We start from the raw sequence: 26,404 nt of genomic DNA on the forward strand, positions 1-26,404 counted from the left end.
TCAAGATTGTGAACTTTAACTAAAACGGTGTATGGCTACCAACTTTATCCGCTTACAATTATGAACTGAGAACGTTTTCGATAATGAAACATGCTAGTTTTTGTGTTTTTGTTTGTTTTTTGGAGGGCGGTATTTGTTTTTAATTACTATACAACAAGAATGCTATTACATTATAGGTAAGACACTGCTCTAGAATTGCAAGGGTCGTGAGTTCGAATCCCACCCGAGTTATGCCTGTGATTTTTTTCTGAGTTTACAGTGCAAAAACACATTGGTGTATGGGTAAAAACCAAAATTAATATTCTTTATCCCCGATGCAAATTTAACATCTAAGAATTATATTTTTCGCAAAGTGCAGTACAAAATTGTCATGCGCCCTCTCTAGTTCAATTTGAAGACAGTTAAATCTATCAAACATGGCGGGAGTCTTGAGTGGTGTCTCTACCCACATGACTGTTGCATAATTATATCCAGACGTTGTGCCACTTTCTCTACCTAGACCATCCATGATGCTTCCTGATTGGTCATCAAAGGCTAGAGCATTTGAAAGGTAAGATTCAGAGGGATTTGTATGAATGAAACAAGTACATTTTGGTGTGTTGTTCTTTTTCTTAATTCACACTGTCAACCGTGAAGGGCAAAAGAAAGTCGGGTACCGGGCCGGTTGTCACTTAACAGCAGATATACGTGTAGGAGTCGGGGGTACTTGGCGGGTTCTGATGCCTTGACGCGGTCATTCAAAATGGCGTCCAGTCATGCTTGATTTCGTATTGTTAACGCCGTGGATGAAATACAAACATTTGGTCTCTAGGTAAGCTTTATTGTGTAGTTTATGCAAGTTCAATATGTAGAATACGAATCATTGTATGTGAATCTTTCATGGTAAAAACAAATAGTAAGAAAACGGTAAACTTGTTCTGGACAATATTGGCACTCAGTCAGACGTTGATATTGGTCACTTTATTAATGTAACACACGGTCGTTGTTTGGTTTTAACATCTGGTGAAAAACCAATACCAGTATTTTTTTATCAAAGTATCCTACCAAAATTTCTGAAGATAATCGAGTTTCTTTTTAAGACATTTAAAAAAAAAATTCATCTCACTTTTGCCTTTGGTAAACAGTATTGTCCAAAGGCCCACACTTCGTGTATCACAACTGATATAAAAAATAACAAACCTGTGAAAATTTAGGCTCAATTGGTCATCGGAGTCGGGAGAAAATAACGGGGAAAACCCACCCTTGTTTCACCCCGTTTGGATAACTTTCAGTATGGCGCCACCACTTTTTCACTCATTTTTACAAAAAGGGATATCTCATAGAGGTAAATTAGATACTATATTATTTCATATCGAATGAAAAAGTGGTGGCGCCATACGGACACTTTTCCATGTTTTCTCGAAAAATAAAGCTGTAAGTTATTTGTAAATCTTTGAATTTTTTTTCTGTGCCGAAAGTGTATCTTTAACGAGAAAATAACTTTGAACAAGTATTGTGTCATGAATAGTGAAGGATTTTGTCTGTTTATCACTCGGTGTACTAGCATTTGACCTTTCTAGAAAATAATTGAATATTAATTAGCCCTATTATAGCAAGGTATACTTCGATAGCTTTCAAAGCATAGATCATGGATTGATCGAAATAACTCAATGCCTATAACATCTGACACACCTGCTGAAACACACACAACAATGACGGCCAAGCTTTAAATGTCACAATTATTGTATCTAACAGTATAATTTTATTCAGGTTAAGAATAAGTGAGGTTTATAATGGAAGACACCTTCAAAGGAGTTGAAGTTTATTTACAAAAGTTTGTGTTTACCGAGTATATAATTCGTAATTCTATCAGACATGTATTGTTAAACAAATGTCTGCTCAGGCAGAGATGGTAAACATTAGGCATTGAGTAAATCTTAGTACAGTTATTGACCTTTCATCTCTGACCTCTAACCTATAACCGAACTGAGACTTGGAAGAGGAAAATTAGCCTGGTCCCTTTTTGCGAAATGGGAATAAGACATGTCCTTGTTGATGTGTATACTGGAAAACTGAACAAAGGCGACAACAACATTGGGTTCGAATCCCACCCCATTATCACAGGACTCTGGGAAGTACTGAGCTTTTTTATAGTAGGCTACTTAATATACACATCAGTGTGAGAGCAAAAACCAACAAGTTGTCTGATCATCCCAAGGCAAAATTGTCGTAAGATATTTTTTTATTTCTTTTTGTATACAATCCACTAAAGTTGCGTAGAACTGAGACTAAGATAGCATTTTAGAACAATTTATGGAAACATTTGAAAAAACAGTTGAACAAGTTTCTAAAATGTGTGAGATCATAAACACTTTTAAAACATGAGAAGTCATGCACATTTTGCATCAGGATGTCATTAGATTAATAATATAAATTTCAAATTCCCAAACTGTCCAATTTTGTATACAAGAAATGAAGTAACAATATTTTACTCAACGAAGCAGAATGGAAGACACAATTGTATTTTCATCTGCAGGAGAATGACTGATCGAGAGTTTTGCTGGACCAGTCTCAAGTTTCCTGCTTTGCAAATAGTCCACTTTGGTCTAGCTTTTGAAAGGCTGTTATGACATTGGGTTGCATGTGTTAGAAAAGATAGCAGGTACCAAATAACCCAGAATAGAGGTACAGGGTTTCAAGATAACTTTCACTGCAGGCTTCTGAGATGCTGTGATAAAAAAAAAATGGCTTTTGAGGCACCCTTGGTTAAAAACAACCCCAGAAATATAAAATAGTTTTTACAGTAGAGTGATAATAATGTTAAGGCAATTCCAAATCAATCTGAAACCAGTGCCTTGATAATGTAATAATTCCCAATTCATTATCAATGCCATGTAAAACACTTAAACTATATTTTGTTAAAACATATATATACGCTCTGCTATCAACCAATATCACTATTTACATACACTCTACTTTCAACAAGTGCCATTTATGTTAACAGGTTACAACTTATAAGAAAGAACAAGCTCCGGTAAAGCCTTCATACAAATATTATGCAATCTCACATCGATGAGTAAAAAAAAATAAAACAATTTAATAATTACAATAAACTGATCCCCATTTAAAATCATATGCGGAACATATTGCTGCCTTCAAGCCAATAGGCAATACCTTCGCATGAGTCAGTATGATGAATATTCACTTATCAATTCACTATGCACAATCTGAATCAATTAATTATATAAAAACAGGTATTTTATAACGGATGAGTAAATAACAACAAAGGTAAAACAGAACATAATTAAAACAATGAGCAGTTTTTAAAAAGTACTTTATGACACCCAAGGACCTCCTAAATCACTCCTTAACCTAAAAAAATACACAGAGCCAATGAAAATCAGTGCATGTTACATAATATCTAACTATGTGCATTTTATACAGTTCAGCAGGGTGAACAAAAATAATGCCCGTCAGTACATGGTAAAGCATTACATACGAGCAAACGTAACTTTTAGGCCCTGATTGAACTGACAGCTTCAGCAGTAACCATTGCTAAACAGTCCAACTCTTCACTGCATGCAGCCAAATACCACAACAGTAGCTCAAGTTACTTGTTAAAAAAGATTTTCATTACATTTTTTACACAAACAATAAGGATTTATGATGACAAAAGTCAACAAGACCTCCTAAATATTGAAAACATCTGAACATCCTTACAGAGCTGACATTATTTGCATCTTGCAATCATGGAATTTTGTACAACAATCGTGGAGATATTTAGAATTACATTCCAAATAATAAGAACAAAGTTTCAATATTGAATAATCAAGGAGATTTTTAAATGTATTTATCAGAACATGGAAAGGCTAGTTTATTTTCCCAGACTTCCTTAGAATTACATTCCAAATAATAGGAACAAAGTTTCCATATTTAGTAATCAGGGAGTTTTTCAAATTTATTTATCAGAACATGGAAAGGCTAGTTTATTTTCCCAGACTTCCTTAGAATTACATTCCAAATAATATGAACAAAGTTTCAATATTGAATAATCAGGGAGTTTTTCAAATTTATTTATCAGAACATGGAAAGGCTAGTTTATTTTCCCAGACTTCCTGCTGAATTAGGGAGAGATGGCAGCTCTGTCTCAACCATTTCTTAGAGTATAACATATGTAGAGGTTAGTTGTGTTGTGTATAATTTATTTTGATTTCTACAGCTGGTTAAACTTGATAAAATCTTCAAATATCTTAAAATATTATAAGACATCAAAAGTGTACATTATTTACATGAACATAAGAAAAAAGGCATCTTGTAAATGTCAAGGAGAATTATATAAAAATAGAACAGCTTCCCAAAGGTGAAAAACCACGATTTCAGACAAGATTGTATTTCGTATAAATCTCTGGAGTAAACTTCAAAAAAGGTGCAGAGACAGGATCTATATATGAGGCCATTCAGAATCAGCAATTCAATGTTTTCAAAAGTCAATTTGTTACTATGAAATATACCAACATAAGCAAGAAAAAATGGTGGGGGTTCAGAGAAAATAATTGAACAATTAAAAATATTTTTTTAAACTGAAATTAGGCACGAGTGGTTGAGTCAAACATTTCTAAAAACCCTCCCCTTTTTAAACAAACATTGATAATTCAAAACTACCATAATTTGAGTTACCCAAAATCAGGGTTTAAGATTCAGTTAAAGATGATATGGGGTAACTGTATCTGAGGTAAGGTACATTTAAAGACAGTTTGTAAGAAAAGTATCAAAGAAAGAAAATAATTAAAATGTACAAAACAAAGTTACATGTAGCATAACATAAAGGCAAACAAAGTAAGTGTCCAATTTCATTGAGACATTTGTAAGATTAGTCAAATTTCCCATCATTTACATTCAAATTGTTTAAAGTGTTTTTGTCCAATCAAACTAAAAAGGAAAGAACAAAATTCATACAAACACTCGTTAAAAAAGTACTATGAATGTGAAATTGAGTACTGAAATATGAAAAAATGAAACAATTTGAAGGGAAAAACCCCAAGCATGAACATACAGTACTGGAAAAATGGGAAGTGGTGATTGTGTCGTTTTTTAGCCAAGTTGACTGTGACATGTCAAAAGTTGTTTGCAGTTAGAGCTTGATGTCTTAATTATAAGTAATGGTTAGTACAATAGATCCGAAAAACTAAAGTTAGTAAACTTGCAGGTCCAACCATGTAGGGAGAAGTGTTGCTTCTGATAATAACTGGTGTGGTCTGGACGTTTTGAACAGTTTACTCTGCTCTCCCGAATTCCCAAAAACTCTGTGGTAGTCGAATATATAGCAAGACAACTTCTCAAAAGAACATAATCTAATAATTATTATTATTATTTATCTACCCAGCAATTAACTGTACACATGTGTTACCCTAAACCAAATATACATACTCTGGTCATCTTGGAGAAATAAATGGATGTCTAAGATTCAGACGTCTGTGTGGAATATGATGAGTTGTGTGTACTGACAGAGACACATGTCGTGATCAGAGTGAAGTGTTCTTTGCGCCCTCGGTAGCTTGCCTCGGATGAGCTTATGTACGTAAGATGGACTACACTGTAGAAGATATAGGTCACCTTCCTCCTAGAGAAACAAAGATGATAAAATATTATGAGATTTATAGTTTGTGGGCCTGGTGCAGCAATGTTAAATCCAAATAGATGGAAACTGACACCGGGGATGAAGAATATAAATTTTGGTTTTACCCATATACACCAATTTTATGTTAGCATTGTATACTGGGTACTTTCCCGTAGATCTTGTTAGATCTTGTTTGTGCAAGAATGTCAAAACAATTCTTGAAAATGGTTCGTACAAAAACATCAAGTCTCTGCACCTATTACGTTGTGTGTGCATTAAGGTTATTTTAAGCGAAGGTTTTACAACGGTTTGGCTAGAGGGGGAAGAAAAATAGTTTGTTGGGGTTTATGCTTTACCAATTGATTGCAATGTACTTTATTGATGGAATCATCCACATAATGTGTATTACGAAGCTGTAGGTCTAGAGTAGAAAGTGTTTACTTTTGTGATTATGCACCGTGCCAAACCACAGCAACCACAAACAAGAAGTCTGGAGTTCCTGAATGCTTAGTAACTTGATATGTTTAAAATAATTTGTATAATACAAACTGTAACAAATTCGTTATAACAGGCTGTTGTTATGTTGTTTGTATGAATACAAGGTCTGACCTATGGTATAGGAATTTATGGCTTCCTGTTCAGGTTATTTTTGTTACTAACTGGTATTAGAAAAAAAATCATAAATTAAATTGAAATAGTAAGAACAAACTGCTGGTTATTTTGATTTTTGGGGTTGAACAAAAATTGACAAGAGTGGGATTCGAATTAACGACCTCCAGAATAATGTGCCGGCGCTCTACCAACTGAGCTAACTAGCCCTATGTTGGCAGTGTCTGGTTATTTTGACATAGTTGTTATTCAAGACTCACTTGTACTGAGGATGGTTCAGTAGCTGCAGTTAATGTCTCAGGTGACATTACACGGTGTCGAGTATCGATGGTCAGACGAGACGTATCATCAACATCTCCTTGCATATCAAAGCTGACTGTCACATCCTGTGTGTATTAAAGAGAGCGTTTGCATCAAGGGAGGGACTAGCGCTGGAGTTTAAGGGGGGATTAAGAACTCACTAATCCTCTGGAATTTTATATCAAAACTTTACCAGGTCACAATGAAACTACACCAAAACAACATCAAGAGGTGTTCAGCGGATGCCTAAACACCTTAGAAGAGAAATACCTTTCTCAAATTAGTATTCATTTTTGATATTTTGGGAATGGAATGAGGTGGTTTATAAACGTAAGTTACATAAATTTCTCATTCTTTTAAGTAACATCACTTACGGATAACCCTGACACGCATACAATAGTAGAATTCTAAACCTTTAAACATTTAGTTTATCCTAATGAACATAAAACCACTGGACAAAAGATAAGATCTCTGGCCTTGAGCCGGCAGTCCAGCGGGTACTTCAGTTTCCCAGAGCGATGTGAAAAGACGCTGCAAATTGCATTTTGTTTTCTTGAGTGTCGATCTAAGTAGATTAAATGTCTTACCGTGTTCATTCCTCTTTGTAGGTTTCTCTGCTCCGTTAGAAACTGGCTCATCCTCATCTGTAAGGACAGAGAGAAAAATAATGGTGAATGAAAACACTTTACTCCTTATTCATAGCGCAACCATCATGCTTGTCTGATGTAAATACAATGTAGATGAATAAGCCTTTTTGAGGTATGCACTGTTTGGTTTGGGTGTATGCACACAAATTTACCCAAAACTTATACTGTTGTAGCATTGTGTCCGCCATATCTAAAAAAGGCTTATAGAGGTTGGAAGGCGGCAATATTAAAGTCTGAGCCCCCCTTCTGATATTCAAAGAAAACCAGTGTGTATAATTGCTAAAGCACTCCAGGTACATGACAAAGATTTGAATAGCATGATTTGTACATTTACTTAATAATCTATTTATTTATTGTCCACTTTCACAACAAAAATAAAATTGAAATTTACATGTCTAAAATTGATTTAAGCTTCAGAGCAGGACAATAACATTAAAAAAAAAAAGAAAAAAAAAAAGACAACCTTGAAAAATAAATATTTTTAAAAAACTTGTTACAAAAGTGCATTACTGGTAAGATTGAGACACATCAGATCACAGCCCCCCCCCCCCAAGAATCGTGCATACTCAGTGTACATTTTTACTGGAAATCAGCTCTGTACTGTGCAAAGGGCTGCAGTCAAATGATATGATGCCGTTACAAAACAGCTTAGCAAATTTGCATTTGAAAGCAGCAGTAAGCGTGCTTAAAAGAGACTCTGTAATTGGATTTATTGAAACTACCCTCAAGCAATACTAATTAGGAGGAAGTAAGTGAACATTCTATGAGGAACTGACTCCAACTGAATTATGAAAATGAAAGAAACTAAATTGAAAAGAACTTACCCTGCATTTCCGAAGGTCATAATAAATGAAATGCAACTGTGCATGAAGTCAAGGAAACATTAAGTTATTTTAATAATATTTCAAATTATTTATATGCTTTTATTACTGATATATGACATGTTTTTAACGTGTAAGGTTTTACTTTCACACACAAAAAAAATCAAAAATCTGTAGGCTAAATCTCACCCAGTCTGGGTGAGATTTTAACCCAAAACCTCCGCATTCTAGATCAGATGTCTTAGCAATTAGACCACCGAGCGTGCCCAGTTATCACATGTATATTAAGGGGTGTACATAAGATTGATGACCCTTTGGAACACATAAAATACATTTTATATGTACGACCTTAGCACAGAAAGAGTTAACAAACATGAGGTTTTTTTTATCAAATTGAAATTGAGTGGATGTACTACAAAGTTATAAAATAACCGAAATGTTTTTATTTCATCGAGTCCTTGCTCTATCATTTCATCTAGCTTGGTTTATAGTAACCCTGCCCTGTTAGTTCAAGAACTATGAATTGAAAATTACAACCCGTAAAATGTGAAAAGGATACAGTTGCTCTGTTCCAGCATGCTGAGAAGCAATCCGTCATTCCAACCAGGGTGTTGTGTCTGGCTAGGGTAATATTAGCCTTGGCTAGGTGGTTCTCTATATGTGTGTTTAACTGAAGAGAAAGAAATAAGTAAACATCAATAATAACAACAATAATTACTTGATATTCAGCTTCCGTTGGTTACAAAAACAAGTTGTTAGTGAGTGATGACAATAAATTATGATTGGATGAATTGGTGCGGCGCTATCAATCCAATGTCTGGTTTCATTTTCAAGAGTTACATTTTTTCCAAAATAAAAACTTCAACTTCCGGTGTTTGAACTGGCTGTCGAGGTCAAATGGGTTCACACAATGTGTAGTGTTTGTTGACTTTTTGAAGACCTTTACAATGATATATAAACTGTAATCAGTTATCGCTTATCTCTGGGTATCTCATTAATTGCTTATTAATATGTTTTAATAACGCGCTAGAGTTTCATAGTATTGTACTAGAGTTGAAACCTTCAGTTCTTTTCAGAACCTCAATTACAGATTATCATTACAAGGTGTTACCGCACACCCAGAGAGTTATATATAAGAACTAGAGGGCACACTGGTGATGCTTCTTGCACAAACGCGACGGGACCGCAAGAAGACATGCGCTCGGCATTCTGTGCGCGCGTTGAATATGAAGTACACTTTGGAGTTTGTGTTTATTGAACGCTACGCGATGAACGCTACGCAATGCTGTTTTGCACAAACACACGCTGTGCGATGCCCGTTTTGTCAACTTAGAAAATGGCCGCATGCGCAGATGCCTGGTCGCATATATAGGCCAGTGCGCCCTCTAGTTCTTATATATAACTCTATGCGCAAACCTTACTAGACAGTATTGTAATTGTACTTACCTTAACTGTTTCAAGATGGGTGATAACATGGACCAGTACAGTGATGATAATGGATAAGATGAGACCGATAAGGAAAGCCCAGCCAGCATGGATGGTAGCCTTCTCACTACCGAAGGCACTGAGGTTGCCCACCAGACCAACAATGATGAGTACAGAGAGTAAGATGCAGAGAGTGATGCTGAAGATGCGGTTATACCAAAGGGTGTGCCAACGCATCTTAGGACTCTCTAAGATGGTATTGATGCAGGATGTGTAGTCAGACTGAGGAACCTACAAAGAAAAAGTGAATGGTAAGTTTAAAAAATGATATGAGAATGTTCTAAAATAGAATGTGTAACCTGGGCCTTATTTCACAAACCAATAAACCCCAAATGAAACTTCTTAAAAAATGACTTGATGCTAAACATATTTTAGGGCAAGGTTAAAATTTCTTTCAATTATAGCCTGGCCCAAATTTGGTCTAAAAGGAACCAGTAGTCACTACTGCTATAGTACACAGGGAACAAGATAAAGATGGTAGACTTACAAACATCTTGACCCTGTACTTACCATAACTCCTTTCCTTGCAAGTTCATCTGGACAGTAGATGGTATCGAACCTTGCCCTACAACAGCATTCTGTCATGGAGTAAACCTGACCCAATTCTACACCGTTGTACAAAGCTACAAAAACAAAAATTCAACCATGAACAAACAAGTCGGGTTTTATCTTAGGTTACAACACGCAGCACTGATATTCCATTCAGGGGCAGAGATTTTTCCCTAGTGAAGGGCACCTGTAGTGTATGAGCGAAACAAGGGCACCAAGGAAATGGTGCCTCCATGGTCCCAATTCCTGAAGGATAGTCTAATAGTGTAAACTTGTACATGAACATTTCACAAGGCACCACGGCAGTAAATGGGGAATGGACAACAATGGCCTCTGAAAAATCATGCTCCCACTTTCTAAAGGAAAGAGTAAAATTGTACAACATTTCATGGGGGCAACATTACACAGAGGCCATGGACTTAATTGCCTCTTGGTCTTGGCCTTGGTGCCCTTTGAAAAGTAACCCATAGACTTCAAGACTTTCCAATGTAAGTGCACTTTGCAATAATAAAAATGGCTTTGCCCTCTCAAAGAAGAAATGTAATCAGCAGAAAGACATGAAACAAAGTTTGTCCCCTTTGTACTTACCAGGAACGTTGTACTGAGCTGAAGTTTCTAACGTTCCTCGGTAGGGATCTGTAGAGGAAAATTAAATAAACAAAAAACTACTCATCTACTAAAACTAAGCAGGAAATTGTGTTAATGGTTAGTCGTGTATCGAGCAATGTTTTGTGGTACATTGACAAAATGAAAATTCAAAACCTGGTCGAGTCCACTTGTAATATATCTTCAAAACTGATGAGTAAATTAATGACAGGTAAAATCTAGATGAAAAAATCTATTTTCAGACAGCAAGAGGTGTTTCTCATTCCAAGTTTAGGATTGCTCTAAAGATTTTGACGGTGTTTCCTCTAATGCATCTCCTCATCAGCTCTAAGCATGGATCTAAACTTACCAAACTGGAGAGCAGCGATGAATTTCTGCCAGAAGTTCTTGGACATTCCATCCACATTTGGAATATCCTGCAGGAAGTCCGGTAAGTCAACCTCCGTCAACAGCACTGGGATCACCTTGTTAACATTTCTAAAATGATTCTTCAGAGCTTTTAAGTTTTCGTAGGTACACCACTGGCTCAGGACAAAATCAGGGGAGAGAACAAGGACGATTTTCCGCGCTGTGCAGAGTGAGTTAACAATTTTATCCATGCGTACATTTCCCGGGTCCAGTTCATTTTTGTGATTACAACAGCTGAAGCCGTATGCTGGAGACTCCAGTTTCTGCATGACGTTAACAACCCATTCTTCATCATCTTTGGAGTAGCAGAAGAAGGCGTGACAGGATTCCTCGCCGACGAGTGGAGGGGAGATCCCGCTCTCAGAGTGACCCCTGCTGGCGGCCTGGGTTGCTTCATCTTGGAATGTGGAGTTGTCTGATCGGCTGTCTTCGTCATCTTCTCGGACTCGGATGATGTGATCACCTTGATCCGCCTCTGCTACCCAATCGTCTATCGGGCTAGCGCTATGAGCAAGATCATCTGTATACAGCAGCCCCTCTGTTATAAAAAATAAATAAATACAAAGTTGATCAAAGTTTTCTTGGTAGACTGCCACCACCTTAATCCTTAGGTTGTTGTCCCTATTACTCTGGTCTTTCTTTTTTCCTCATAAGCGCCTTGCCTCTTTGGGTAATTTGGCGCTGTATAAATCCTGTTAATGACTATAGGTTAAAAACCTGCGCTTGTGATTTTTTCTTTGTTCAAACCAAAATAAAGACACCATGAGTAAAATCACTCTGCTGGTGGTTTGACAACTCAACATTTCGATCAGTCTGTTGTGAGATGCTGCATTAAAACCACTGCCAATAATGTTGGTAAAAATTGCGCTGAGACAAGGGGTTATTTGCAATCAATCTAAATTCAGACCCACAAGCAATGTAATTTACATTGTTACACAAAATAAATAAATAGTTGAATTTGCTTATTATGACAGCCCATTTCAAACTTCACACTCATCCTTTATTAAATTTATTTCAAACGGTTCAACTTGACTGCATACTGACAGTTCCACTTTGCTTTCAACATTCCACCCCACTTAATTAAATCTGACATAGCCACTTGGTATTACGCAGCAAAGATAAACCTACGATACATGACAGCAGAAGTTGCAAACAGCGATCCGGCCGTCCTGCTATTCCGCTTGATAAAACGCCCCTGGCATTTTCAGCTCAACACAAAGTCCACGGGTTTACAAATCGGCATTTAATTCCTTTCTAGCTACTGATATTATAAATGGCACTCAAAGATAGCTTACTGAACTTATCACTAATGATAAAATTACAACTTGGCATCTCACTGCATAATACCAAGTCTTACTAAATAGACTATTGTGATTGTATTAGTACTGGCTAGCGCTAGCGAGCACTGCCGTCCCCACCCACACACTGTATACAAACACCTAGTTCGCTCTTTAGCGATGTGGCATATGTAGGTTTACACTCAATTTGAACTGAACCAGGCTTTTATTTACATGTCTGCTTTTATCCAACAGGTGTGAGTGCATCAGGATTAGTGAGGGTATATTTAAAGAGACATCACAAATATTTGGTTGTGGTGTTTCAAAGGCTGTAATGCATGGCAGAAAACTGTATCACAAATAGTGAGATTGGTCTTAAGTGCTTATCAATCTTAATTGCTTAGCAAAAGTTTGATGTCACAATAATACACTGCACTAAATCTCATAGAGCTGCTTGAGATGAGCAACATTTTTAACAACTTTCTGCTATTACTGCCAAGCAAAATTAGCAGGATACCAGTCACAGATTAAAAATGTGTCATCATGTTTTGGCTGGTAATCTTAATTTTGTTGTGCTTTTTTGCTATATAGCAACTCTGAAACTAGGCCCTAGTGTTAGCTATATGGATGTCTGTGTGTCAACATTGGATTTTATTCCCAAGTAAAAAGTACTAGAAATTGAACCATTTAGAGAGAATGAAAACCGATTCTAAATTTTCAGTTATTTTTTCAAGAATTTATGACTGATAGGCTTACTAGTAGGCTAGTACACCCTACATAGAAAAGCCTTCCTTACAATTGTTAACCAGTGTCAGACTACGGACCATGAAATATAGCTAGTTTGAAGCATTTTCAAACCAACTTAAATGTAACATTTTCAAACTGGGACAAAATATTGCCTTGAAATGTCTGATTTTATCAGCAACCTCCATTCACTGTTCATGGGTTACTTGTTCAATGCCACATTCCTTGTGTCTAGTGAACTATGGTAAATATTTCTTGTAAATGTTTAGGTTTGGCTTTCTCTTTTACCATTCCCACAAACGGTGTCAGGAAAACTGTTGTTATAACTCAGTGAATGCACTGTCGTCACGCTTCTGACTGCTACCTGTACAAATGTCCATTTGTGTCGCATAGTTGAACAGGTTACAAAATTGGACAAGGAAATTGTTGTGGATTTAAACAAGTACGTCTAGGTTTTATTTACATTGTTAGTAATTTGTAATTCGGGTATATTGTTTAGGATATTTTGTTTGGAAATCATGCTGGTATTAATTCTGATAGAGCATGGAGTTGTAGTTTGAAGCTATGTATTTGTACCGTCAGTGCACTTGAATTTTTGTTATTTTGCGTAAATCACTTTTTAAGGTTCAGGGTGTTTTAAAACACTACTCGTTGTGGGGTTAAGACAAGTCAGTCCACTTACACTTTATAGAAATTATGAAGAAATTTACAATAAAATCATTATGAGTTATATTTACACTTAATTACCTTAATTAACTTAATTATTTACATTAGACAACAACTTTGATGCCATAATAATTGTTGATATAACCTTGTTCCAGAGACGAGGTGGTTTTTAATAAATCATCTTTTGAATAAAAAAATATCTTTTGACTTAATTCACAAAAAGGTGACATACGACCTTGTTGCACTGGCGCCATGATTTTTTTGCTGTACTCTGCAACACATTGTTCATTACAAATTAGTAATAGTTAGTCAACTGTTGATAATGTGCCAATACCTGCAATATCACAATGCCAATTCTTGGTAACTCATTTAGCACGCGCCTCAAATGTTTTATAATTGGAATTTTATCCACCATACATTCAATGTGTTTATAAGCCCACACAGCATTAATCTAACTCAACAATGGAATTCAACATTTAAAAAGAGTATTACAATAATCTAAGAAATAAATGTTGGACTAAAATTACAAAAGTGAAATTCAATGGCCACTAAATTGTGTTTGTAAACAGTTACTTCGGAACCAGGTGTTTTTGTACACAAGTTTATGAGGCATGTGACACTGACATCACAAAAAAATATAAACACTAATTCATCTACAAGCTTTTCTGACGAAGGATTTGAAGGATAACTTTCCGTATGGCGCCACCACTTTTTCACTCATTTTTACAAAAAGGGATATATCAATCAGGTAAATTAGATACTATATTATTTTATTTCGAATGAAAAAGTGGTGGCGCCATACGGAAACTTTTCCGATTTGAACTGGGGTTCACAGAGGTGAAAGGGAGGGCAAGATACCACTTAGCCAACCTGGGCCTTGTGATTTTACATGATTAATTTTAAACAAGTGGTGTTCCGGGCTGATGGCGAAACACCTAATAAACCCCAAAGTTGCATAAAACAACTTGAATCCTAAACCATGACCAAAATTATTACAGGCACTGGACACTTCTGGTAAATACTCAAAATAATGTTTAGCATACAAACTTAAAACTGTTGAGAGTATAAAACATTGTGAGTAACGGCCCCCTCTTGGATGACCAAATTGAGTCCAAATTTTCACAGATTTGTTATATTATGCATGGGATATACACCAAATGAGAATACTGGTCTTTAACAATTACCAAAGGTGTCTGTCCATTGCCTTCTTTTTAACACTCAATTGAGGGTAGGATCTATGCTTGGGTAGCCCGTGTAGACCTGGTAGAAGAATGGAGACTGGTACCACAGACATCCCTCTTTATCCACCTTTTGTCATTTAAATTATATACTTAAGAGAGAATTCCAGAAATGTGGTATAATAGGAAGACTGGGTACTGAACCCCTATAGTTAGTTGAAAGTTACCCACTCAACTAACACTTTCAATGGTGATATTTTCCAGTTCATACTTGTACTGGTTGAGTAAGATTCATTCAACAGGAATCCTTTCAGAATGTTTAAGCATGGAACGAGACGTTTTGTTCGGTTTTCTGGTTGTTTGGTTTTCATCGCCTTTAGAGCTGGGTGAGGGGTGTGTGTGTGTAAAACATAATCTGTCCTCTTTATGACCGTAAGAAATACACCACAAATCAAAGCCCACCTGAATCTGTGATTATGCTGGAAAGCTGCTCAATGTGTAAAATGAGACCCAATAATGTTTCAAAGCCCTCAGCCAAAGTTGTACTTGGCTGTTTAGCAATACTGTACATAACTCATATTTAGAAGTTTTTTCCTGACATAATAATTGTTATTTATAATGTTAAAAAGCATACTAGCTTTTCATTTCAAATTGTTTTTACCCTTAAATTTTTGATGTTAACCTTTCTCCAGGTTAGACCACTGGAAAGCCTACCTAAATTGTAAAACATTTCTTAAAAAGAGTTGTTTAAATTTCTTAATATATTTGCGATACATAAGTTTATATTTTCAAATGAGACCAGATTTTTTAAGAGAAACAACACAAACCCCAAGATGGTCAAAATTCTGAACACAAACCCCAAGATGGTCAAAATTCTGAGCAGGTTTTATAAGTACAATACCATTTCTTCCTCCATGGTAATAAACAGTGTCTTGATTCTCTGAAACTGTACACAACCAGCAGCTGCATTTGAAATTATTTCTACACCAATCAGTTTCCCTTTCTAAAAGGAAATAAAACTACACTAGCAATCAGTGATTTAAGACCATGGACCTATCTTCAAGTCCAGGTTTACAGATGTGATAAAAGATATCTATGTCCCATGTAGAGCATCATAACACAGCAGGGCTCCCATATTACATGTCTGTCTAGACGTGGCAAAGTTCACATACAAAGGTGCAATGTATGCCGTCATGTTCCGACAATGGTTGGGTCTGTCCACATTTCAGCACACTCAAGTTGATGATGTTTGATTGAGTGTAGATCATGACAGTGTTCCAAATTACACTTGGGAAAGTCATCAAGATCGCATGAATGTGATGCATTCGTGCTACAAAGTATAATACAAACTGGGTCTTTTTGGTCACAAAGTTAAATCGTCCCAACAAATTTATTAAAGCCATTGGACCCTTTTAGTTCACCGATTTACAAATAACTTACAGGGTTTACAGAAGGCAATGGTGAAAGACTTCTCTTGAAATATTATTCCATGAAATGCTTTACTTTTTGAGAAAACAGCAAACCAATATAAATTTGGTTTTTCCGTTGTTTTCTCTCGACTCCGATGACCGATTGAGCCTAAATTTTCCCAGGTTTGTTATTTGATATAGAAGTTGTGGTACACAATGTGTGGGCCTTGGACAACACTGTTTACCGAAAGGGTCCAATGGCTTTAAAAGAATTAAATCACAATTCAAACAGTCAATCATATCCAATATTCATTTGTAATTATTCCGTTTGGTAATTACTCAAAACAAATATTAACTTTAAAACTGACTTGGTAACAAGCATTGGAGAGCTGTTGATAGTATAAAACATTGTGGGAAACAACTCCCTCTGAAGTAACATAGTTTTTGAGAAAGGGGTAATTTCTCACTAAAATAATAAAAGACTTCTAGCTAGAAGTCTTTTGTTTTATTCTTATCTGAAAGCACACATGTTCGTCCAAAGAGGGTTTTTTTTTCTTTCAGAATTTTCTCGCAACTTCGATGACTAATTGAGCCCAAATTTTCACAGGCTTGTTATTTTATGGTTATGATAGGATACACCAAGTGAGAACACTGGTCTTTGACAATTACCAAACGTGTACCTTCCCTTTCAAAGCATACGTTATAAGTACAAAATAATATTTGATTTCCTGATAACATGCCCCAACTTCAACACTCAAGTTGGGATGGAACAGTACGACCGATAACAGCGCCCCAGGCAAGGTACTGGGTCTAGGACTCTAGCTGCGATTATATTGTTACCCTCGGTCAAGGGTTACGACTATCATCACAACTACACTAGAAAATACGCCACGATGATCAGCACAAATTTGATTAACATTATATTTATGGACATATTTATTTTCACAGTCTTTTTTATCAAATTAATATTCAAAATACGACATATGGAAAATATGGCAGTCAGTCAGTGACTGTCACTGTGTCAGTCAGACTCAGACAAACTGTGCAAAAACAATACAAAATACAACAACAAACCAACGAACAACAACAGATCATCAGTTTTGAGAACCACAAAATGCTTACCATCCTCCACAAAAAAATCATCATCATAGTCAGGTATACAGTCACCCATTTCCGCCTATTCAACTGATCACCGCACCAACCGGCGGCTAGCCACGGCTCGGCCAAAAATGTACCCTGGTTTGCACCGTCTGACGGAGCGTTCCCCCGGCCCGACCTCTCTAAAGGTTCACACGCTACACGGGGATTAAACCGAGGTCGACGCCAGATCAGCGATCAATTAAAATGGTGGAGACAACATCAGTCACCGGTGCATCAGCGGCTTGCAAACACCTGGTGTTCGAGATCGATTGAAAAGTGTAATATTCACAAACTAAGGAACACTTTGATGGAAGAAATTATCACAAGTTGGGATTAGGAAAGTTGTTGTTTTTGCATGCCACTGAAGTTTTTGAGACCCCAGTTGATCATGTAACAAGGAGGAAGCTTGAAATTGGCTCGATCGGAGTTTTGTTGTGTTGTGTTGTATTTGCTCAAAATTTGTCTTTGTGCGTACGACAAATTAATCAACCTCGTGTATGAGTAGACGGACCACAGTGTGTACAATTTACCCCTGGCAAATTATATAAATCAAGAGTTTTTCACCGCAATCGATCAAGAGCGGGCGCTCTTTGTGATGGAAAGTCCGATCAGAAATATTATGGGTGGGGCGCAAAAAGGGGGTGGGGATTAAAAAAAGAAGAAGTATGTTTTGCCCTTGACTTTATTAATATTAGACATGTGGACAATTGTAAGGCAGTGCTAAAAACATTTGAATTCATTTAGGTATGTTCGACTTCACTTGGAGAAGCACCATAACTCTTTTACAGGGGTGTATAATAAAATAAAAACTCACTCAGCAGAAAATATCGTCACAACTATAGAAATATTTCAAAAATAATATCAAAAGCCTGGAACATTTCTGGATCCGACTAGCACTTTTCAATCTCTTTTGAATGAATGAACAAATGACAATCTTTCGGAAAACCCTCCAAAAGTCTTCAGAATATTAATCATTAAAGTCCATGGTTTGGGAGGTGGGCGTGGGCCATGGGGGATCGGAGATCACATCTGTATCGCGGCGGCCGCCATCAGCAGTAATAATCGGACTACAGATAAAAACATTATTATTTTCACGTTTAGTTTAAGATTCTTGTATCTAAATTTGTAATGGTTTTGTCTATTTTTTGTTAGATTTCCGTGGAGATTGAAAAATAAAATTGGCGTTAATGGGCCTCCGTAGGGATTGAAACTGTACGGCCGGAGAGGAGGCGTGTACAACGTCACGTGCTCGATGAGAAGTTTACATTGAGGTCAAAGGTGACATAATAATAGACAACATGGCGGCCTACAGAGCGAGGTTTGTGTACATTTTATTTTTAGAAATTAAATTATACTGGCTGTTTAATGAATTGTTTTTCTCAGTTCGTGGACTGAGTTATAATACCTGACTAATTGTTCTTTTAATCTGCAGGGTTGCGGAGTTTGAAGATCTGCTGAAAGGCCCCGTAATTGATGTTAAAAAGTTGAATGAAATGTGTTCGAATGGTGGTAAGTGAAAACCGTTTTGTTGTGGATAATTGCAAACCCAAATTGACCGCACCTGTTTTAATTTATTCCCTTTTTACTTTTTCACCAACAGTACGCTTCAGAATTGTAGCTAAACATTGTTGTTTCTTATCATACACATACAGTAACGTTAAGTTTAGTATAACTTACTTTTATGTAGTATTAGGAAAGAGAATTAAATTAATAATTTACTTAGTTTCTAAACTGTGTTTTGCACACTCATCAACATCATGAGTTGCTTTTTCACTTCAGCCATGTCAGCCAACAAAGCTCATTAACAAAAATCTTAAGCACAAGAAGGCTTGTGAAGATTCTTGACTTTCCTTTCATGTTTTTGCAGGGATTCCAGAATGTCCGGGCTTTAGAGCAACATGTTGGAAGGTGAGTAGATGTGCATAGAAAATGACGGCGACCCCCCACACATGTCCTTATTATTTCTTGAGAAAAGTAAACCATGTAGGCTGTATCCCAATTGGCGGCTGCAGCTATGTAATGGGGGGGGAGGGCTTGGGCTATGGATTTTCTATACTAGCCTTATAATTATATGTAGCTACAAATTAAGGTATTGGCAATGCCTGATGACCATATGCCATGTGTGAAATCATGTATTCATTATTTAATTTGCTAGTTTTGCAACGGTTGTTTATTGAAAATGAATAACAACCTATTAAAATAACTTTGGGTAATTTAAACACAAATAAATTATTTTTCTTTGCAGCTTCTGTTGAATTATTTACCCACCAAAGTCGACCAATGGCCAGAGGCTCACAAATCACAAAGGTAAGCTCCTTGACATTTATTTTATTTTAAAAACTTTTTGAAAGGCAGTCCACCAAGATATCTGCTGCAGGTTGTTTAAACTTTGGTTTGATAAACACTTGAAAGGCATTTTTTTTTAGTATAAAGGGGATTGATTTTCCTGTTTGTTTTCAGATCGTTGTACAGGCAGTTTCTCCAAGAGATGATCATCAAACCAGGACAGCAGCTTCAAGGCGTCACAAGAGCAGATGTGACATTTGAAGATCATGTAAGAAAATCCTTTTGATATGGTTATCAAGTAAACTCAGTACTCAAGATACTTTTCGAATTAGAAGTAAAACAAAACATGAGATGTGAATTAATTATTCAAATGGAAAAAAAATTGAACTGACAAGATAAATATATTTTATGGAACAAGAATATATCGTTCATATCCCATGCATATGCCATACCTGATGAGTAGGATGCTACGTTGAATAAACATTCTCTTTATTGCATCTTTCAGCATTGTAAAACCATCTAAGTGTCGGCTGTTATTGTGGCTATTATTATTCCATTGCTTATCACAGCCGCTGAATCCCAACCCCAACAGTGAATGGTCGCAATTCTTCAAAGACAATGATATACTTCTTCAAATTGACAAAGACACAAGGTACATTAATTTTAATTGCGCTATTGTTTCTTACAGTTACATTCTCCTTTTGCCTTTGTCTTCTCTCTTTTCCCCACAAATAACCTCCTTTTAAGTATGCCTTAATCGCCAATTAGTTGCTTTTTTCTCACTCTTCCCATCTGTCATTTTGTCCTTTAACTTCTTGTGGTCAAACGGGCCCCTTCCCTCCACCCCCCTTTTGTCTCCTTATTCATTGTTAACCCCTTGCTTTTTGTGTGATGCACTATACATGAATGGCATTCTTATTATTCTTAAATGCTTGCATACCTTTTTAGACCCTACTCTTTAAGTTGAATTTCTTTTCCTAATTTTTCACTAATATTTTTCCAGGCGGCTGCAGCCAGACATAGGGTTCTTCCAGCAAGCGACAGAATTTCCCTGTGAGGAACTGGTAGATGCATCCAATAATATTGAAACACTACGGAAAAGGGTCGAGCACACTTTACTTTACTCGGAAGATGTGGCAAAAAATAAACTTGGAATAAGTGTAAGTTTTAACCGTCTCTTTAGTTTCAATATTTCCTGATACTGCTTAACCCTCCTACTGTTGGAATTTTTAATATAAGCCACTCGGTTTTGAATTAGTGTGAGGCAGACAAGTTGGTTAAATCAAAACGTAGGGAGCGCGCTATAGCGATTTACAACTGAGCGTAGTACACTATCCACGATCGACGTCTTGGGCCAAGACTAACTGCTAAGCTGATGCAATTCATAATCAAACACATTAAACCAATGTTTGTATGAGAGAGACTGGCTGTTGCCAGCTTGGTGTTCGTTTGCTGGAAGTTGCCTTGACTAACACTATAGAATTTGTCCCAATTTTGAGCTCATTTCATAACCATTCTCCCTGCAGACTACAACACAGAAGAAGAAGCCCAAGAGTTATGACTTTGGTCACGAGACGCTTCCAGAAGGTCAAGAAGCTCACTGGGAAGTAGTGGAGAGAATCTTATTTACCTACGCCAAGCTCAATCCTGGCCAGAGTTACGTCCAAGGAATGAATGAAATAATTGGGCCTGTCTACTATGTCTTTGCCTCAGACTCTAAAATTGAAAACAGAGGTAGGAACTTTTCACTGTTGATTCCATAGCATATATTTGCTTTTCAACTAGGGTCAATTTCATATACCTGCTGAGCAAATTTTCGTACTAAGTAAAGCAGAAAAACTTATAAACGTAAGCGTATTTCACAGATTAGGCAGACAGAAAAATAGGCAGTTCATCATTGATTTGCATTGTAATGTCATTCATTTTCATTCAGTAAGCACCAGAAGGTTAGCATGCGTTTTTCTGTGCTATATGAGATTAGGACCAGGCTCTAAAAAAACAAAAAACAAACAAACAAACAAACAAACAAACAAACACACAAACACACAACAACTAAAACTAGAAAATATACAGTGCTTCCTATTTTGTGTTTTGTTTGTTTGTTTTGAGCGTCTATTTGAGGACCTTTTCATCTCCAATCTGAATTCCTCCACAGAGAACGCTGAAGCTGATACCTTCTTCTGCTTCACCAACCTCATGTCTCAAGTCCGAGATAACTTCATCAAGTCCCTGGATAACTCTCCAGATGGCATCAATGCTAAGATGCAGCATCTTATGGCTATGCTGAAACAGAGCGATCCCGCCGTCTATCAAATCTTCTCATCACAAGAGCTCAAGCCAGAGTTCTTTGGTTTCCGTTGGCTAACATTGTTACTTTCACAAGAATTCCCATTGCCAGGTCGGTTCATTTTCTTTCATCTTTAAGCCAATAGACCGATCCACTAAGCTCCGCCCCATGGCGTATTGACCAATCACAACGCAGCGAAGGTCCGACAAATAAGGTCTGACATGCGTGTGCGTATCTTGGCGAGCGGGGCAAGATTTGTGCAGAAAAGCATTTGTCCTTGGAGCCCCTTCAAAATTTGCCAATAGGCTTTCAGATTTTCCAACGGAAGTGCCCTCTACAAAATGAAAATTTTCTTGCCCTCTCAAAAATGAAATTCTAGGCCTGGCTAATCATAACTTGTTAAGAAAAATGCATTGATCAAGAATATATATGATGTTGCCAACCACCTGTTTTCAACCACCTATTATTAGAACCAACACTACTCAAAAGAGATTTTATACATGATGCTACTACAAACCTCATCCAAATATACTCCCACCATGCAAAGTTTCAAAACCTAGTTATGGTTATATATAATAATAAAATATCCACTTTTGCTTTCAGATGTTATCAGGTTATGGGATTCATTGTTTGCCAACGAGAGGAGACTAGAGTTTCTTATTTGTGTGTGCTGTGCCATGATAGTGTAAGTATTGCTACAAGTTTGGTCATGTTCCCTGTATTTACTACCAGTTACATGAATACCGATTCTAATAGCAAGTACCAGACTATTTCCCCTCAAACCTCAATTTGGTTTTGTTGTTTTAAATAATAGGAAGAAAACCGGGTTGCTGAATGGCGCCTAATTGAATTCCATCTGTGACTAAATTTCTCAGTGACTATTCCACAGGACTAGTTAGATTGTTGTGAGGAAGTCCGATTAGTTTAGTGGTTTATTCCCATGCCTTTCACCTCTAGGGACCCTGGTTCGATTCCAGCACCGGCACTATTGCGTTTCAGTCCCTACCTGATTGCGTTTCAGTCTCTACCTGATTGCGTTTCAGTCCCTACCTGATTGTGTTTCAGTCCCTACCTGATTGTGTTTCAGTCCCTACCTGATTGCGTTTCAGTCCCTACCTGATTGCGTTTCAGTCCCTACCTGATTGCGTTTCAGTCCCTACCTGATTGTGTTTCAGTCCCTACCTGATTGCGTTTCAGTCCCTACCTGATTGCGTTTCAGTCCCTACCTGATTGCGTTTCAGTCCCTACCTGATTGTGTTTCAGTCCCTACCTGATTGCGTTTTCTTCCCACATCTATACTGAAACTTCCTTCTTTGTATTCATTCCGTAGGGTCCTTGCCTAGTAAATTGATTAAAGTTTACTTGAGAAACCTTGGCTCTTTACAACCAGAACAACTAATAAACAAATTAATTAATTACAGAATTTATAGAAAGATTTCCTTTTTTTAACAGACTACAGAGAAGTACAATTTTGAGCGGAGATTTTGCCTGCAACATCAAGCTTCTCCAGGTAACTTTACTCTATATCATGCCAAAATGTGGCAGAGGGAGACCCGACCCCCCCCCCCCCCACCCAGTGTTCTAACACTCTAACAAACTTTTCCCTTGAGCTTTCAAGCCCTATATGTTGGTGGTCTTCCTATTTTGTCAATAACTTGCCAGTCAGAAGCCATATTGCCGTGTAACCGGGATCACACCCAAGTTTACGGTACAACATGGGAAGCGGCAGTCGGGGGATCAAATTAAGGGGATGTGAATTTTGTAAAAATCAAATATCAAGTTATAAACCACAAAGGAAACTGACTTGTTAAAGAAATTGGAAGAGGTTAAAGAGGATCCCAAGAACATCTACTTCTTCCTCCTCTTTCAAACCATTCCACATCAAAATTTTGGTGTCTTGCGTATGGGAATACGATATGCATATTTTGATGTTACAAATTTGCAATGAGTAATTTGCAACAGTTGAGTTGTGCTCAATACCTGCGAAAAATATTCGCTGCAAAAACAGAGATGTGACGTCAATATTTGTTTTGCATTCGCCAAACTGAATTCTCTCAACCAACTGTTAATCACTGTTTCAATGTCTTTAAACTTTAGAACTATCCAAGTGTGGACATCAATGTCATCCTAAGGAAAGCTACGGAGTTATGCAAATATCTTTAGTAGAGAATCATCTGGGCCCAATTTCATAGAGCTGCTAAGCACAACAGTTTGAAATTTCTTCCTTGATAACAACTGGATTACTAACCAAATTTCCATTTGTTATATATTGCTTGTTACTGGTATTCAGCTGTTGCTTGCTTATCCTGAAAATCACTTGGAAATTTGGTTAGTAATCCTGTTTTTATCAAGTTTTATGCTAAGCAGCTCTATGAAATTGGGCCCTGAGGTCTTGTGGATGTCCATGATACTACTATGGGCTTGTCATACTGGACACCTTTACAGGGACCGTTGACGCAATCATGCTATGGGATTACCTCGGTGAAACAAGAGACACTAAGATTGCATCCCAAGAAAATTGTATGAGCTATCTTTCTTCTTGGAGTTTGAGATTGCATGGTAGCCTGGATGCCTGCCGTCGCTTTCACAAAAATATTCCTAACTTAGGATGAGTTAAGTTCCGTAACCATATACGTTAGGACGCATTGAACCCATCCTAAATTGTCCTAATCCAAGCGTTTTGTGAAAACGGCTGCAGGTCACATGACATGGCCCTGTGACTAATGATGCTATAGATGGACTGCACTAAGCGTCATATGTCCGCCATATTTGATGAAATGTGCACTCGTGCGAGGCTATCATTGGCTAAGAGCTGTGCGTAGCCTGTACATGTATGCCAGTTTGCATTGTTTATACATCAAATATGGCGGTTGATGACGCTTAGTGCAATCCATCTATTGATAGTACTGTTCTACAAATTAAGACTACCCTTGCCACTATGACGACTGACTTTGTCTATGCCATGACTCTGACTAAACAAACATGACACCAATACAGCGACTTGATAGTACAATATTTTGTCACATTAACGTACAGCCAGTGCAGTGAGATCAAAACCTTTTGTGCAGAGGTGATTCTTAACATTTTTGTGCACAGATGCAACAAGGTGATATCTCACATTGCTTCTGTTTCCTACATTTGGGTATGTTTGAGAAAAATATAACATTATGCACTAAAAATACAAAACAGTCCTGGCCTAATTGGTTCTAGCCTTATTTACAACATTTTGTTTATTTTATGGAAATGCAGTGTAGAATGTACTGCTTTGTACGTTTCTGTTTCTTTTTTTTTTGTTAATTTAAGAGTCACAACAGTTTTAAAAAATCAAACTCCATTCCCAGTTTCAGTGAACAAAAGAAATGTATTAAATTCAAGAGACATTTACTGTGCTGTCACCATCTTAGTTTTTGTTTTCCATGGATCAGTTTCATAGAGCTGCATCTTAACAATTGTCTGCTTAGCAGAAATGAGCAGGATACCAGTCAAAAATTGTACATGTGAAATGGTAGCTTGACTGGTAACCTTATTCTGGTAAGCAAAGTTTGATTGTGCTTGGCTACTTTTTGTGCTTGAGCAGCTCTTTGAAATTGGACCCTGTTCTTGATTAATATGATACTTTGTTATGTAAAACATACATGTTATTAAATGTTGGTTTATTATCTTTTTTTGTTTTGGTTACATATGATGTATAAATCACCAAAACAAATCTTCTAATGTTAAACTCCATCTGAAAATAATGAAATTACAACAAAAGTGTACTGTGTTGTGATTTTGATTTATTTAAGTTTTTTCTTTTTATTAATTACAAATGTACTTTGAGGTCTTTAAGAATTTTTGTTTAAATAATCAGCTTTCATAAATGAGATTTCTTAATGGACTATCATGCACTCTAAGTCAATTAATAATTGCCAAAATAATTAATCTCTAAGCACTGTATAAAATAGCTCTCTGGAGCATTGTATAAATTATATAACTTGTCTATTAAAATAATACACATAGTTTTTATGTACACATGTTTATAAACACTACTGTAACAAAATGATGAAAGTATTTTCATGTCATTTTTATAGATTTTAGAATAAAAATTGCTTTGCTGCTCACTTGTTGGAGATTTCACGGGATGTCACATAATAAATTTCATATAAGTATTGCTATTATTATTCTATTAAAAAAGTATTTAGGATTTGAGGCATTGCATGGTGAGGTATCAATGTATATTTGGTTTGCGGTAACACCATGTGTGTATCTACTTGCCAGGTAGAGTTGTTCTTAGGGAACTGTCCTGCTTTATTCTACTGCCGTGGAGTAGATAATCGGAGGTTTGAGAGACTTCTGACGATGACTAGAGCAAGCTAGTCGAAACGTTGAGACCAATTTCAGAACTGACTCCGCGGCA

At 36.8% G+C, this 26,404-nt stretch overlaps 2 protein-coding genes across 3 annotated transcripts; one reads left to right on the forward strand and one right to left on the reverse strand.

The window, feature by feature from the left end:
* Positions 1–1,718: 1,718 nt before the first annotated feature.
* On the reverse strand, positions 1,719–17,934 carry LOC117303009 (transmembrane protein 268-like). Of its 2 annotated transcripts, none has more exons than XM_033787038.1 (10): positions 17,418–17,934; positions 10,963–11,559; positions 10,596–10,643; positions 9,969–10,081; positions 9,420–9,689; positions 8,533–8,643; positions 7,977–8,012; positions 7,093–7,149; positions 6,466–6,591; positions 1,719–5,599 (listed from the first exon to the last, which is right to left on the reverse strand). In XM_033787038.1, the coding sequence occupies exons 1-10, from the start codon at positions 17,464–17,466 to the stop codon at positions 5,444–5,446; spliced, it is 1,563 nt and encodes a 520-aa protein (XP_033642929.1). In that variant the 5' UTR covers positions 17,467–17,934; the 3' UTR covers positions 1,719–5,443. The 2 variants fall into 2 exon arrangements, with proteins under 2 accessions (XP_033642929.1, XP_033642930.1); XM_033787039.1 differs by lacking the exon at positions 17,418–17,934 and adding an exon at positions 12,150–14,417.
* Positions 17,935–18,675: 741 nt separating this feature from the next.
* On the forward strand, positions 18,676–24,252 carry LOC117303255 (TBC1 domain family member 13-like). The gene is made up of 12 exons (XM_033787409.1): positions 18,676–18,753; positions 18,868–18,944; positions 19,303–19,343; positions 19,681–19,742; positions 19,896–19,989; positions 20,291–20,373; positions 20,725–20,881; positions 21,248–21,455; positions 21,877–22,119; positions 22,612–22,693; positions 23,461–23,518; positions 24,106–24,252. The coding sequence occupies exons 1-12, from the start codon at positions 18,734–18,736 to the stop codon at positions 24,169–24,171; spliced, it is 1,191 nt and encodes a 396-aa protein (XP_033643300.1). The 5' UTR covers positions 18,676–18,733; the 3' UTR covers positions 24,172–24,252.
* Positions 24,253–26,404: the final 2,152 nt, after the last annotated feature.

Source organism: Asterias rubens, chromosome 19 (assembly GCF_902459465.1).
Source record: "Asterias rubens chromosome 19, eAstRub1.3, whole genome shotgun sequence".
NCBI lineage: Eukaryota > Metazoa > Echinodermata > Asteroidea > Forcipulatida > Asteriidae > Asterias > Asterias rubens.

Excerpts from the sequence above, each read along its gene's own strand:
- LOC117303009 (XM_033787038.1), bottom strand. The coding sequence starts at position 17,466 with ATGGGTGACTGTATACCTGACTATGATGATGATTTTTTTGTGGAGGAT. Across the intron at positions 10,082-10,595 it reads AGCTCAGTACAACGTTCCTG|CTTTGTACAACGGTGTAGAA; the intron begins GTAAGTACAAAG and ends TTGTTTTTGTAG. Across the intron at positions 7,150-7,976 it reads ATGACCTTCGGAAATGCAGG|ATGAGGATGAGCCAGTTTCT; the intron begins GTAAGTTCTTTT and ends CTGTCCTTACAG.
- LOC117303255 (XM_033787409.1), top strand. The coding sequence starts at position 18,734 with ATGGCGGCCTACAGAGCGAG. Across the intron at positions 18,754-18,867 it reads ATGGCGGCCTACAGAGCGAG|GGTTGCGGAGTTTGAAGATC; the intron begins GTTTGTGTACAT and ends TTTAATCTGCAG. Across the intron at positions 23,519-24,105 it reads GCAACATCAAGCTTCTCCAG|AACTATCCAAGTGTGGACAT; the intron begins GTAACTTTACTC and ends TTTAAACTTTAG.